This window comes from Lolium perenne, chromosome 2 (genome assembly GCF_019359855.2).
Source record: "Lolium perenne isolate Kyuss_39 chromosome 2, Kyuss_2.0, whole genome shotgun sequence".
In the NCBI taxonomy this organism is placed as follows: Eukaryota; Viridiplantae; Streptophyta; class Magnoliopsida; order Poales; family Poaceae; genus Lolium; species Lolium perenne.
The window spans coordinates 243,522,166-243,538,548 of NC_067245.2; the positions used below are offsets into that span (position 1 = coordinate 243,522,166).

At 41.1% G+C, this 16,383-nt stretch overlaps 1 protein-coding gene across 1 annotated transcript; it reads right to left on the reverse strand.

Annotated features, from left to right (window-relative positions):
* Positions 1-733: 733 nt before the first annotated feature.
* Positions 734-1,369, reverse strand: LOC139835768 (uncharacterized). The gene has a single exon (XM_071825633.1). It carries the CDS (start codon positions 1,367-1,369, stop codon positions 734-736), a length of 636 nt encoding a protein of 211 aa, XP_071681734.1.
* Positions 1,370-16,383: the final 15,014 nt, after the last annotated feature.

Below are 16,383 nucleotides of genomic sequence, written 5' to 3' on the forward strand. Positions count from 1 at the left end.
ATGACTTACTTAAGCTTCCGTACTTTTGAGTAAGTATTCCTCACTTTCTCAAGTTATAGTCCAATTTTGACTTCCTCGAGGTATGAACCTTGACTTCTGGTCTGACATCTTTTTGAAAGTAGTGTTCAACAATCTTATAAAAATAAGATCAAACTTTCTCTCGGTTCAGACCTTCATCAACTATCTTGCTCAAGGTATTGATTCATATTGGATCCAACTGATCCCCCGCTCTCCCCCTTAGGGATGTCCTAATGGTTGCTAAGCTTATCTTCCCCAACCAACTAGCTCCTTGGTTAGGCTATATGTCTTTTCCTGGGCTTTCTATTGTACTTTTGTAGGGTATCTTATTTGGATTGATTGTGTACCCACATGGCTGTGAATACCAGTACGATATGTTAGTTGGTTATGCAACTATGGTTATTCCAACTTTACACAGGACAAGTGTGTTGCCCATGAAAGCTTGAGCAATTTAAAGATATTATTCTGCAACTAATATTGTGCTACATGAAGAAGTTGTGTTCAACAAACTGATTGGGTCAGAATAAGTATGGTCAAAGTCCTATGCATCCGTCCTTGTGCTCCATCCACTTCCTTTTTCGAACTTCTTAGATGATGAGCTCCCCCGATGATTTGAAAATTGGTTCATTGCTTCATTTGATCTTCGTACCAGCTATGGATCCGGGCATTCTGATTTCATATGACCTAGTTGTCCACATCCAAAACAGGTAATATCCTATTGCGTGCAGTCCTTGGCATAGTGACCTTTTCTTGCACAGTTATGGCATCGAACTCGACTATAAAACGGTACGATTGTCTCATCTCTAGTTTGGAAATTCATCTCTGACTGAGTTTGTTGTATCTGAATTGGTTGTGGTTCCAACCTTGCCTTCCGTTTTCTTTCATTCTGCACTTCTTCATAATCATTCTCCAAAGTAATTGCAGTATCCACTAGCTCGTGGAACCTTGTGCATTCGGTTAGATTCAACTGCATTTTCAGGAATGGATTCATCCCTTTTAAGAACCTTTTTATCCTTTTCTCCTCTGTGTTCACATCCTCTGCTGCATAACGTGATAAACGATCAAACTCTCCTAGATATTTCCATACCGACAAGTCATTCTGCTTCAAGGTCTCGAACTCTCTTCTCTTTAGCTCCATGATACTTTCAGGAACCTGGGCTTCTCGGAACTTCTTCTTAAACTCGTCCCACATGAAAACATGTCCCGAAGGTTGAATTAGAATCACGTTATCCCACCATGACGCTGCTAGTCCTGATAGTAGATAGGTGGCATATCTAACCTTCTCTTCATCATTACACCGAACTGTCTTTAATTTCCGCCCAGTGTCCCTCAACCAATCATCCGCATCCATAGGTTCTGGTGCGGAAGCAAAAGTTAGTGGATTGGTTTGTAGGAATTCCGTAAGACTCACTCCTTTTGGCCCTCCATTTCTGATACGTCCATTATTCTCACGTATCAAACGACTGAAAAACTCATTTTGTTGTGCTAAGTTTGCTGCTCTATCCTCAGCCATCCTTTCCATGTGCTCAAGGAATTCTTGCCCAAGCAGGACAGGGGTTGATGTTGACGATCTAGTGGCGGATAATGCCTCTTCCATCCGCTTAGCTTCGCTTTCCTGACCTTCTTTTGCCTCCCTCTCTTCATGAGTCGTTACTATTTCCTCAGTTGGTTGGTAACTCGTCTCTCCCTCACGCGATCCCATTTACCCTCTAGACCTGTAACATCAAGAAAGAACTTAATGATGCAACATGCATTTGCACACCAAGGTCAAACTTCATGCACGGATCTAGTCAATCAATGAAAATCCAATAAAATCCAAGAAGATTCAGCTTTGTGCTCATAATACACATCATTATATGCCTGAATGTAATAGTTGGGTAAGGCATCCCTAAACATCAGGCTGCGATGTGTAGTATATAACACCACATAATATAGGTTTATATCGTGATACTTAGCACGAATATAGGGGAATCTACTATTTGTCTCAACATTTACCTTAATTGCACATTTGCCATGAGATAAACTTGAAACAAAGTGGCCTAGGATAGTTAAAGTTAACCTAATTTCCTTTGGAAGTACTACTTAACTTTCATTTTATTGAGGACTATCTCACATGATATGTCTAGGTTTTAACATTGCTACTCTAAACACATAACTATGGAAATATAGCTCCTATACTTCCAAGTGTTTCTACCATAAATCTATGGTCATGATGTGCTTGGCACACTTCCCATGTTTTTGGAACACAATTCTTACACTATTATTTAACATCTGGCTTCTTATTGTACTTCTCTTAATTATTTATGATGTTCTAGTTCATCACATAATGACTCTCAAGTGAATCATATATGATGAACAACTCTACCATGTAAGTTGTCATATATTATTCCTATCTCTCTTCCTTACCTCCCATGCTGGACTCATCATGGTCTATACTACTTCATCTAACTCATATTTATCACTTACTATCAAATGTTTTATAAGTTTAGATAAATTTTAACTTACCCTATTACTTATCTGGGTCTACATCTTCTATTAGGATATCTTAATTATCTTCATCACTTGATATTACTACTAGTACAGGTCTGAGTAATTCTTGTTTAACTATAACATGTGTTGGTACACATCTTCCAATAGGATATCTTCCTTATGGTTGTATCCTCTCTTTGGACTACCATGTATTGTATACCAACTGTGATCTACTCTTCTATTGTTTTAAGGACATAATGGTATGCTACATACTTGGGATTAGCTAACTAACTTCACTTAAGAAAGATAGATAGGAAATGTTGACTCAAGTGTGTCAGGATTATTCTCAAGTGAATATCCATCTAAGTCATAAGAAGTATTTGGTTTACCTAGGACAACTTCCTATAGACACTACCAATCCTATAGGTCTCCTTTAAAGGGTTTTAATCCTAGGGTCAAAGCATTGGCTCTGATACCAACTGTGGTGACCCGGCATACCACTGCATGGTGTAGTATGCAAGTCTGATATAACACCAATGAAACACCATTCCACTAGTATTATATCGCTCAGAGTGGTACAACAGAAACATATGCGGGCCCAAGGCATGTCTATAGAATTACAATGTTGACTCTGTTACATAAGATCATCACAGTCTCCTACTTTACAATGAGGTAAAACTGCAAATAAACTCCAGAAGAACGACTCGTAGTCTAGTCTTATCACGGACTCTATTTGTAGAGTATTTAACTAGCTATAGAGGCTAAGAATAGATTCTAGCTAAATAGGAGCTAGGTTTAGGAAGCTAGTTCCCTTCTATGGCTAAACTAGGCTTTCTCCTTGTTGGATGTGGTATCTGACTCCACTGACAGGGTCCTGTCTCTTGAAGTAGTTGTTGACTCCTCGGTCTTCGAGTTGCACTGTAGATCCTCCTTCGATGTCTTCATATCTAAGCAGGGGATTTAAGAGTGGGATGAGTACGAGCGTACTCAACAAGTTCATTATAGGAAAGAGGTGTTTAATGCACTAGCTACAGCATTAGACCAGAAAGTCTAATACCAATGCAGGTTTTCATAATCATTTCTTCAAAAGGTTGCTTTTATTCAGAAGAACTATGTCCGTCAGCCTTCACCGGTTAACTAGAACTTCATGGAGCTCCTTTCCGGCAGCGTTCGCAGTTCCATATCCCGGAACAGGGAGTGACAGGTCACGATTCATTACACTCTGCAGAGGTGTGTTGCTTTACCCATAAGAGATCTTAACCTTGGTGCCAACCGAGTTGCAGGCTCGTCCACACTTCCTTTGGTGTGAGGCCCGGTATAAGGTCATAGCCAATCATATTCCTCCGCTACCTCATACACCCACCCGCTGATGCAAACTCCAACCCTGGGTCCTCGCCGGTGCTCTTATACCAATTAAGGACGGCCCCCGACCACGACAACAGTTCAGGTCTCTACCATGAACTCCTCCGCCGGGAGATGCAACCCATCATAGACCGCAATAACCGTGGGGACTTAAGGCTTCCCCAGCCCACCGCTTGCTCCTCGGGCGACAAGTGTCTACGGTCTCTACCGTGGGGACTTAAGGCTTCCCCATCCCACCGCTTGCCTCCTTGGAATACAAGTGTCTACGGTAAAGCGCGTCCGTTGATGTACAAGAGGTGGAAATACAATTGACTATTCCGTCCCACTCCAGATCTTATGGTTAACACGGGTATTACGGCACAAGAATCACTGGAAGATATTTGTTGTTTAATCCTAGATGGATATAAACCCTTGCAATGGAACCTCCACCATATCAACACAATCCATGGTTCCATTGCCCACCACGTAGTCATATTCATAGTTATGAAAATAGTGGTTTTGCTTTTTTATGCAATACTGATAAACATAGTACTTTGCAAGTAATTTGGTAAAAATACTCAAATGACATGAGCAAGCGATGAACTTGCCTTTCTTGACTGCAAGATTATGCAGGCAAAAGCTTCGATACGTGATAACTCCAAATTCTGAAATACCATCATCGTCCGGTAAGGACAATGTTTAAAGAACTGGCAAAGATGCTATAATGCATAGTATGAGATGCAATCGCCCCGAGTGTAACCTAACCCCGATGATTTAGGATTGGGTGAGTTGTAAAGATTTCGTTAGGGTGTGTTGCAATTTTAGGATGGTTCTCAAACAAGGTTCTTATTAGGGTTGGTCATAGTATAGTATAAACAAGTGATATAATGCATTATAACAATCATACACCCAAAGGAATGGTGGTTGCATAATAAGTTAAGAGTATTTGTCAGTTTTAAGTTCTACAGGACAAGGTTGATGATTACTTATATCCCACTTCAAAAGAATAACTTTTGAAGAACATGTTAATTAAGAAATAGTAAGTATTTCAAATAAGAACTATGGGCTTCTATGGTTTGATTGACATTTGTACTTAAAAAGAATAAATTTTGAAGAACAGGTTAAATAAGAACAAGAACTACTATAAATAGGTGTTATGGGCTTCTAGGGTTTACTAAATATTCTCTAATGGTTTCTAAGCTAAGTGGCTTATCATTTCCTAAGTAGGGTTTAGTGGAATAGGAGCATGTGTTGTGAATTGTTACACAAGGTTGGTACTAAGGTTTATCTTATGGTTCTACTAGGGTTTGATGATTGAGGTTGACTTCAATGGTGTGGTATGATGATCAATGGTGTCAATGTGAGATTAGCAAGCTAGGGTTTGCAATTAAGTGGCACTAGTGGATTATACAAGGTTTATTTTATTTTAGTAGATCATGAGCATGTATTAATTTGTTTCTTATTAGGGTTCTATAAGTGTAAGTGAAGCTTATAGATTCACATGGGCTAAATCCCTAGGTTTTAGGATTGCAACAATTAAGGATGAACACATAAAATAATGGGGTCAAGGTCTTACTTAAATTGAAACTAGGGTTTCTAAATAATGATACAATTCTTAAAATGATAACTAGCAATAAGTTGTGGTTACTAATTACTTTGAAATAAAATTAATAGTGGATTTAACATTTATTATTTTTAAAAGACTTAAAATATGATAAATATTAATAGGGTTTAGGGTTTTAATTAATAGTTGAAATACTCAACAATTAGGATTTTCATATGATTAGATATAATCATCAAGAAATATTTGTTGTTTTATATGAAATTTTAATGTGAAGTAATATTTAATATTTTCTTTATGTGAAGAATTGAAACAAGAAATTATATTTTTAGTATTTAGGTTTAATAGTTTAAGATTTAAAATTAGTCTTTAAAATTTAGAGGAAAATCTAAATTATTTTTCCTTTAGTTTCAAAGTATTTGTTATATATTATTATAGGGGTAATTTTCAGTTACTCACTTTTATTTATTGGTTGTTATTTAACTAAATTTTAAATGATAAAATTTCATAGGGAAAGGAAATAAATAAATAAAATGGACCTATGGCCCAATGGTTTGGCCTAAGGACCAGGTCAACTAGGTCCGGCCCAACCTGGTCGGGTTAGGTCGAGTGGACCGAACCCGTTGGGCCACCGACCCCCAACACTCTTCTTCCCCCTCTCGTTCCTCTCTGTTCCTCTCGCACTTGCCAGGCGACCATGGCTCCGCCGCGCCGCCTCTCACTCATGCCCGACTCTGGTCCTCCCCGACGCCGGCGTGGTGGAGATATGGACCACCTCGTCGTGCTCTACCCTTCTATCCAAATCGATTTGATTTTCCTGACCCCTTTTCTCTGGATCCCGACCCCTGGAACCCTAGGTGGTCACCGATCAGTCCGGCCGCCGTCGCCACCACTTCGGCCGGCTCCAGGCGTCCTTGCTACACCTCGACCTCCCCCACATAACCTCCATCGGCATCACCCTCTCCATGCCCCTGTAACATGCTCGATGGCAACCCTAGCCGTGGCTAGGTCGCCGGTGTGGTTTCTGGTTGCCACGCCTCCTGCTGCTCCGTTTCACTGCCTACGAGCACTACTTCGTTCTTCTTGAGCTCTTGTCTTCGGTGGAGTGGTGCCAGTGTGGTGTGACGGTGTGTTGCTATGGTGGTGGTGCTTCTGTGACCTGCGGTGCTCGACATCGATGGACATCGCCATAGACGCAACCTCGGCGTCGGTGTACTGGTGGTGCTGTCGCTCTCCTCACTGCATCCTCGACCTCGACGCCGGCAGGATGGCGTCGCCGATGCAACCCCGGTGTCAACCGCTACGACTATTCCTCTATAACAATGTGAGCTACTTATACCCTCTTTCCCTCTCTCTCTCTCGGTATTCTATATGGCTATGGATTTGTTGGCCAAGAACTTGTGTGTGTTTGGCCAGATTATTGCATATGCTTGTGAGTGCTATACATGTGCTATATGACTTGTAAAATTATCAGTCAAGTACTGATGCTAGTGAATTATATTATATGCTTAAGATTGGTAACTCATTTGTGAAGTGGAATGCTTCATTTTTGGATGGATTAATCATCCAAAGCATGTGTAGTTTGTGGTGGCATTAGTCTGACCAAACTGAATGTATAATTTCATTTACATGATTTGGTTACAGTTGTGTTTATCTCAAGGATGAACTGAGATATGGCAGTATACTAGTGTTGATGTATACAGAGACCTTATTTACTTGATACTTAATTTGGCAATTCACTTGATGGCTTGCTGTGTTAGCTTGTATGCTTGTAGCCTCTAATTGCTGCCATGGTGCTACTTGGTTGGCCTAGGAGGATTTCCTGGACCCCAAGTAGATTATGAGTTTACTGCTGAAAGCTGTGCTATGTTAAAATTTATAAGAACATAGATTGCACTTGATATCTTGGCCCAGCCTATGATGCAAAGGCTGAGGCACAAACTTGTGATAAGAACAGATGCTTTGATGTGGCTTTTTAATTCTCTAGGATGATTGTGAGCAGCACCTCTGTTCATGACTGAGAGAAATATATTTCTCTATCCTCCTAGACGATACTCTAGTAGAAGGGTAGTTAAATGGAATGACTGTATATACTTCCTTTATTTACCCAGAGATGTTAATGGGGAATATATACTGTATGATCTATTTGAGCTACTGGTTGATTTCTACCTGTTGCTCCCTAGCTTGATATCTGGTGGATTCTTCTTGCTTCTGTGATACCTTGCTTCTGGTGACATGCCTGCTCCTCCTAGCTTCTTGATCTACTTCATATTGATCTAGTTGCTGTCTCTCAGAGATGTGTGTGGGTGCTTGTTGTTCTAGCTTTTCTTAATATCTACTAATGTGTATATGATCAAGGGCTGTTGGTGCTGCCTTTGTCAAAGCACAAACAAGGTTATGGCCGGATAGATTGTGTGTGTCCAAGGGACTGCTTGTACTGCGGTACTGCCTTTTATACTGCTGGCTGCGGTTTGTGGTGTTGACAACACACAGCTGCATGTGTGTGACTGTGCTACCTGTGTGTGTGTTTCCCTATCTAGTGAAAGAGAACAATATTCCTTTCTCTTCCTCCTTGAGCAAGCAACGTCAGGTTGCTCTTATCCTATACTTGTCCTCTTATTTCTCTGTTGCCAAGTGGATAATTAGCATTGGATGTTATTATGTTGGGATTTGCAGTATAACTTGTGGGCTTAACTTGTATGGTTAATGGTTCATCTTGACTATCTAATGTCAATGGTGAATCAATGATAAAAAAATATGTGGGCTTCTAAAAGGACACTAGCTAGATTAGAGGGAAGAACATTGTTGGTTTGTTGCCTATAGTAATGGATCATTTCAGTGTTGCTATTTGCCTAAGTTGCCTTCTTATTTGATGCCTCATGATCCAAAAATCCCATTTGTCTCTAATGCTGCCTAAAAAGAATACTTCTCCCTCTAATCGAATTTTGGTTATTAGGACAAGTTCCTAATTTCCTATGGCTAGTCTCCAACATTTAACATTGCCTCACCAAAGGTGAGGCAAACATTTTAACATTCACAAACCATTTCTTCTGTCTTTGTTGTTTCTTTTGCAGGGAATGAAGAATAAGGAGATCAAGATTAGATTTAGGGATTCTTTTTTTTATTTCTTTGTAATCTCCTATTTCTTTTGGAGCTTGTAATTGATTAAGTTATTATTTTTCTTAATGTAATATATATTTTATTTCTTTATCTACTTGTAAATCTTGAATTGTGTTTTATATATTTGTTTGGAATTCAATTTCCAATTCAAGTTTTATTTGAATTCATGTTATTCATATTTGAATTTGAATTCAAACTCCTTCCCTCGAAAACATAATAAATCGTCAAAGGTCATGTCGAAATTTATTGCACTAGTGTCGATGACCTATATCAATTCCCTCGACACAAGAGAAACCTCGACATCTTTGTGTTTTAAATGAACGCGCGAAAATTCCCCGGATTTTCTATGCATGAATGCAATGCACACATCTGTTTCCTTTATTTTTGTAACCCCATTACCTGGGATATTACAAAGCACTATGGGCTTATAGAACTGCTTATAAAAATCCTATGGGAATGTCACCTTATAAAATGGTTTATGGAAAAGCTTGTCATTTACCTTTAGAACTAGAGCACAAAGCTTATTGGGCAGTAAGAGAATTAAATAAAGATCCTAAACTTGCCGGTAAGAAGAGGTTGCTACAATTGAGTTCTCTAGATGAATGGAGAAGTGAAGCTTATGAAAATGCTAAACTCTTTAAAGAGAAAGTTAAGAAATGGCATGATAGAAGGATTATCAAAAGAGAATTTAATATTGGGGATAAAGTCCTATTGTATCGGTCTTGTCTCAGATTCTTTGCAGGGAAATTACTCTCGAAATGGGAAGGACCATATGTTGTTGAGGAGGTGTATCGTTCAGGAGCAATTAAAATTAGCTCTCTCCAAGGCAATGCCACACAAGTGGTGAATGGACAAAGACTCAAGCATTATATCTCAGGTGATTCTTATAATGAAGATGTTGATGTTATTCGAGTGGAAACACCGGAGGCTTTCATCAAAGGTCAAATTGACAGTCCGCCAGAACTCGACTTTGAATAGGTAACAGTATTGGTAATAAAAAGTTTGCATTTTACTTTCCGAACAATGTTTTTGCTGTTTTTGGAAAATATGAAAAATTACGAGATCGAAACGAAGTGGAGGAGACGCACAAGGGCGTGCCCCCATAGGCCGGCGCGGGCCCTAGCCTGGCCGCGCCGCCCTATGAGGTGGCCACCTCGTCGCCCCTCTCCGACTCTGGTTCGACCTGGTACTTTCCTTATGTCGTAAAAATTCCTGCTATATAATCCCCCGGACCCCTGGAGGTCCGTATATCATTTTCTCGACGTGTTTTGTTTCGAGTTGTTTCTGCCAGGATTTGCTTCGGATCTAGAGCCATCATGTCTTCGTCGAAAACTCCGAAGGACAGCTTCTGCGAGGACGTTGTCAACTTGTACATGAACGAGCTGAAGATGCACCCCAAGGAGTTGTTGCTCGTTGATGGAGAGCTGCAGATCAAAGATGTCCAGGGTCCTAAAGGAGAAGGAAGCTTGGAAGACAGGATGGAGAAGCTAGAACAAGAGGTCTTCAACTACAAGAAGATGGCTGAGCGTGAGGTGGACATCTTCCACAAGATTGTGTCTGAACTTATTGATGCACACAAGAAGGAGACTGCAAAGCTATGGGACGACATCCTCTCACTTCACGACACCACCAACAAACTCCAAGCTCAACTCTATGACGTTCAGAATCAGAACCGTGAGTATGAAAACAGGTTTAAACACATAAGCTATGCTGCTAGTTTCAGGATTCCCGAGACCAAGATGTCGTTTGTTGATGGAGAGCCTCTTCCTTGGAAGTTTGATGATGGGAATTCATCACCACCATCACCGAAGGAGTAATTCATCATCGGTATTGGCATCCCCTTGGTTTGTTCCAAGCTTGGGGGAGTGTCGCAGTATCACATCATCACTATTTTTTACTTTTTACTATCAAGTAGTGTCATATCATGAGTAGGGAAGTTATCATATAAGATGGGTTGCAGTGTGGAAGTATCTCTCCTTCAGTTGGTTGTCTATGTATCCCTTGGTGTGAGTTATCGTTATGAAATATTAATGAGAAGTCTTATCATTTACATATTGCACATCTTATTTTAGTTTGCAATCTCTATTATATGATTGATCTTGTTATTAGTATTGGTATCACTTTGGGAGCATTGAGTTAATCTATTTGGTTTTGGCAAACTTAGCGTTGGTCAATAGCAATAACACTTTGAGGTGTAAAGTAGAAAAGAGAAATGCATGTAGTTGTTTCATTGTCTTCCTTTCTTGTTAGCTCATAGCTTATTATTCTGAAGTTAAAATTGTTTGTGCTTACAAGGAAGATGCATGATTGTTTCTATCACATGTATATTTGTTTGTTTCCCTCAACTCTTGTGCTTGCTAATTAACCTTGCTAGCCAAAAACCTGTACTGATAGGGAATGCTTCTCGTGCATCCAAACCTTAACCCGAACCTATACCATTTGTGTCCACCATAACTACCTACTACATGGTATTTCCTGCCATTCCAAGTAAATACTTCGTGTGCTACCTTTAAACAATTCAAAATTTACTATCCCTTATTTGTGTCAATGTTTTATAGCTCATGAGGAAGTATGTGGTGTTTTATCTTTCAATCTTGTTAGGCAACTTTCACCAATGGACTAGTGGCTTTATCCACTTATCCAATAACTTTGCAAAAAGAGTTGGCAATGGGGTTCCCAGTCCCAAATTAATTAACTTTCATAATTTTAGAAATAGACACTCCTCCATGGTATGTGATTGTTGGAAGGCACCCGAGGATTCGGTTAGCCATGGCTTGAGAAAGCAAAGGAGGGGAGGAGTGTCATCTAAATCTATACCTAATAATAAAGTACGAAGTGTTTCCGCGGTTTGGTCCGTTTTGTTCGTCCGTACGTCGTCGTTGATCGTGTTGGTTTCTGTCATTGGGGGAGCGTTTCGTTGATCGGCCCAGTCTCCTGGCTTCGTACGGAAATGAGTCCAGCTCGAATCCAGGTTGAAGTAAACTCTCGTGTATATATACTGCTAGGGGAGGTCTCGCAAAAAAGAGCACGAGTTTGCGGAACGTTTCCTTCATCAGGCCCGGTCTCCTGGCTTCGTACGGAAACGAGTCCAGGTTGACGTAAACTCTCGTGTATATATACCGCTCGATCGGAGGGGAGGTCTCGCAAAAAAGAGCACGAGTTCGCCCCTATCGGCAATGATTCCGAGGTCCCGAATCAGGGAAGACGGAAGGGGAGCTCTTCCCGTCGCCGCCCCATCTCGCTCAAGAACACGGCGCTGGAGGCGGACGTGAGGCCGGTGCTGGTGTAACCATGACTGCCCTGAAGCCTTAACCCACTGGAAAACTATCCAACGGCCGTAACAGCTACGCAGGAGGAAGAGAGCGTAAAGGAGGTTGATTTGACAATGGCGCTGCGGCGCGGCCGGGCGTCCAGTCCAAGGACGGAGCGGTTCTTATTCCTGCTGGCCGTGTCGAAGCATCTGCGGACGGAGAGGTTCTGCTGCTTGTGGACGTGCCGATAGTCGCCGGGGCCAGGGAACGTCGACGTTGTTGAATGTTGTGCCTAACAAGACCCTGCGACTGGGCACTCAGTCAATGTTGCTGGCCAGGACGCGGTGGTGAAGAGGCCGGTCGAGGCAGCCTATATGCAACCGACGATGGGGGTGGGACTGTGGGAGCGGGAGCTTCTGCGCGCGGAGGCGGCCGCGCAAGCCGGCCGAGCGCGGGGAAGAGCGCCTGTTGGTTCCAAGTAGCGGCCTTGAACTTCCGATCATGCTCTTGCACATCCTGCGCTGGAGAACTCATCTACATTATAGATACTGCCGCCTTCTCCTTTTCCAATTTGTCATGTTCTGCTTATCTATTTTTCCTTCGTTGCTGTTTAGGAAAAGGTACACATGAGATCTGATCATTAGCAATCGATTAGATTATTTACTAATCACACGAAGATAATCTGTTACTGATACAGAATTCTATAAACCACCGTAGCAACCGTCTTATGTGCTAAATAAAGATGATACATAAGAGTGTAATGTAGACAACCCTAACGCGTGCCACACTGCACGGCGTGGCAAGGAAAAATCGCACAGAAAATCAATCCAACTCGACGATTTTCGAAGCTACAAACTTGAAACAGAGAGAAACCTGAATTACAGCCCATTATGCTAACTCGGATAAACAGATGTTCATTACTCAGTTATTCCCATGTAGTTTGCCAGATTTAATATTTAAGGGATCGTTATAATTTCATAAAAAGTTTATTTTACAACTCAATAATCTCGTAAATCTATATCTATACCTACTAATAAAGGAAGTAAAGTTTCTCCCCAGATTTTTCGTCCGTTTTGGTTGTACCCTTGTTTTCTAATCTAAATTACAATGGTTGCCACCGCTCAAACGGAGAAGTCGCACGGTTCCGATAAAAAAAACAGACGGGGCGGTTTCCTTTACTCCGTCTCCATCCCGCACTCGAATCAGGAATCAGGACACCTAATTGAATCAAATCAAATCCCCAACAGATTTTCCTTTTAATTTCTTGCCCCTTTCCCACGAAAATCCATCGATATATACACCACCTCCTTTGCCTGAGCCACAAACGCCGCGGATTCCTTTGCCATCGCGGCGGGGCGTGGCCCGATCCAAGCGGCAGGAGGTGGCTCGCCCGAGAACATTCAGGGCTGGGGTCTCCGCCCGTTGGCGGTATGGTTTTTCGTTAGGGGCTGACCAGGTTCTCCTCCGCGTGCTCAGGCCGCGGAGCAACGCCGCCCCTGGCCATCCCCACCGACGGGAGTCGCGCGTGCCGACGTGAACTCGCGCGAGGATGAAGAAGGAGGCGAGGATCGATGTTAATCGAGGCTGCGACTGTACAGGCGAGGGGTGTCAAGGAAAAGGAGGCAAATCGCTTCCTGGATTTCCCCCAATTTTAGAATTGATTTCGTTCACTATGGTCCATTCTTCTGAATCTCAACTGCTCCTGTGAGGTCGCGCCATGGCGAATTTGAGGTGTTCCTCCAGCTTTGCCCCAGGTCGATCGACATGGATTTTCTGCGTCGTCCCGGTCGCAACTCCTCTTCTCCCAGGGCTGACAAGGTTGGCACTGAGGAGGCTCGGGAGCTTTCCTGGAGACCCAATCTTTGAAACTGATAGTAGAAACGGGTTAAAGGAAAGAAGGATACCCTGATGAAGAAGAAAGGAATTGGAGAGCGAAGCACCGTGGCCGTACATGTACAGCTGCTCGGGCGCCGCCTCATCTTTCTTGCCTTCTTTGAATTCCAAATCGTGATTTAGTACCAGTGGCATTTGGTACTGTACTTAGAAAAATTGTTGGATATAGCTGGAGCGACACAGTACAGGAAAACAGAGCCACTTACTGCTTTGTGATGTGTTGTTCCTATTGATTTGCAGTTGCCTGCACTCTTCAGTGATAAGCATTTCTCACTGATATGTTATATTGGATAATCATCCATTCGAAGTTCAGACAACCAAGGTCTTGTAAATATTGCCTTTTACCAAAAGACCAAAAACTACAGCCAATAAAGCGGCTACTATTATTTGTTATGTCTTTGAGAATATGACAGCTTCTACAACAAGTACAGATGTACACTTTATTTCACGGTAGTACTGTTAAGCACGAAAATGATTGGAGTATCGCAGTGATCTAGCGCACAAAAAATGATTGAAATATTGCAGGGACACAATGATCTAGCGCTAACTGAACGACAAATCTCAGGGCGCAGGTGGCAGGGCCATTACAAATTGTTAATCGAAACCTGTAAATTTGTTTGCAAAGAACCATGTTGAGATGATGAAAAGACTAGGCTATATTATGTTTATCATATACTTGCAATATTTTTTGTGATAAATCGTTACTTGATGGTAGTTTTTTTTTGGAACGTTACAACTAAATTATATAGTACAAAATAGTTGAGAATATTTTTAATAACATGCAAATATATATTATGATTTTTTCAAAGAATATCCTTTTTTTCAGAGGATTGGAGTAAACAACCAGGCATTCAGACGAGTGGTTCTCCTGTTTGTTGTAATCCAATCAAGTGGTTCTTTTGTTTGTTGTAAAATTTTAAAAAATGTACTACATATTTTGAGACTATAGTGAAATTGAGTATATGAGTGTATATGTCTATCAAATAAAAAATTTGAGACTCATAATACGTCAATATATTATATGATCTTTTTAAATGTGTAAGTTCATGTTATATCAATGTTTTGTTATAAAATAATAAATATATATTAGTGAAATATATAAAGTGATATTTAGAGAGTTTGCTATATTAATACAAACCCAATGATATTTATTAAAGAACAATATACATGGACATATATAGACAAAATGCATAACTTTTCGTTTTTAGCCAGGTGGTATGTTCTGTCAAATATGCTACACAATTGCAATGATACCTGGCAAAGATACAATCAGACGTTGTGTTTTGGTAAATGTCAGAAAATAAAGGTGTCATGTACCAAATTTTCCCTATTAGGAAATATATGTTGATCATGAATAGGATAAAATTTGACCAACACGGATGGTTTGCTTTAGCGTTTGAAACTTGTTTCTCCCGATGCAACGCACGGGCACTTTTACTAGTAAAACTAAAATAAAAGGCACTCCTTCATGGTATGAGATTGTTGGCAGGCACCCGAGGATTCGGTTAGCCGTGGTTTGTGAAAGCAAAGGTTGGAAGGAGTGCCAACATAAAATAAAACTTTATGGGAGCCGCTCTTCGAGAGTTTGTCTGGCAAGGGGGTTAGAGTACCCGCTACCAGTCGTTGACAACAACAAACACCTCTTAAAATGTTACTTTTATTCTCTTCATATGATTTCAAAACTGAAAAAGCTCTAGCACATGATTTAATCCCTGCTTCCCTCTGCGAAGGGCCTGTCTTTTACTTTATGTTGAGTCAGTAAACCTATTTCTCTCCATCTTAAGCAAGCATTTGAGTTGCTGTGATCAAACCATCTATATTGTGATTTACTTCATCATGTCTTTTACTTTTCCTTGTTTAGTACAAGTTTTATCCGAATGAATATAGCTTTGAAAGTTATCAATGATTATGAGGAGATCATTATGATTGAGTATGCAAGTTGTGCCATATAAACTTTAACATGAGAGCGCTGCTCGATAGATAAGTATAACCTGTTAATTGTTCTCTGACCAAGAACGAAGTTTGCCATCACAAATTATGATTTCTTATGCACCTTTATTTGTGATTACCTTCTACTTGTTTTAAGTTGAATTATATGAGGAAGTTGTTTACTAGAATGTCTTGTGTGAATGAATATGATGCTTCTTGTCCGTATTTTATTTATCGACTCTTCACTCCATAAACATGTGGTCCTGTTTACCGAGTTCAGTTTCGCTTGGGGACAAGCGAAGTCTAAGCATGGGGGGAGTTGATACGTCCATTTTGCATCACTATTTTATATCATAATTTGCTGTTATTCATTGATATATTTCATATTTGGAGATGATACTTATGTTATTTTATCTATTTTGCATGTTTCATGATTATTGGAGGATCGCGCACCGGAGTCAGGATTCTGCTGGAAAAGGCGCCGTCAGAATGCAATATTTCGGAAGATCAACAATTGATGGAATTTATATGAAAAATCCTATTTTTCCAGAAGACGAAGGGAGCCAGAAGGGGGAGCCGAGGAGGGCCGCCGTGGGCCCACCTCACAGGCCGGCGCGGGCCAAGGCCTGGCCGCGCCGCCTTGTGGGGAGGGGGCCCACAGCCCCCTCTGGCCTCCTCTCCTTCGCATATTTCTTCGTCCCGAAAACCTAAGCTCCAGGGGGATAGTCGCGAAGAGTCACAGCCGCCTCTGCGGGGCGGAGAACACCAGAGAGAAAAGAGCTCTCCGGCAGGCTGAGATCC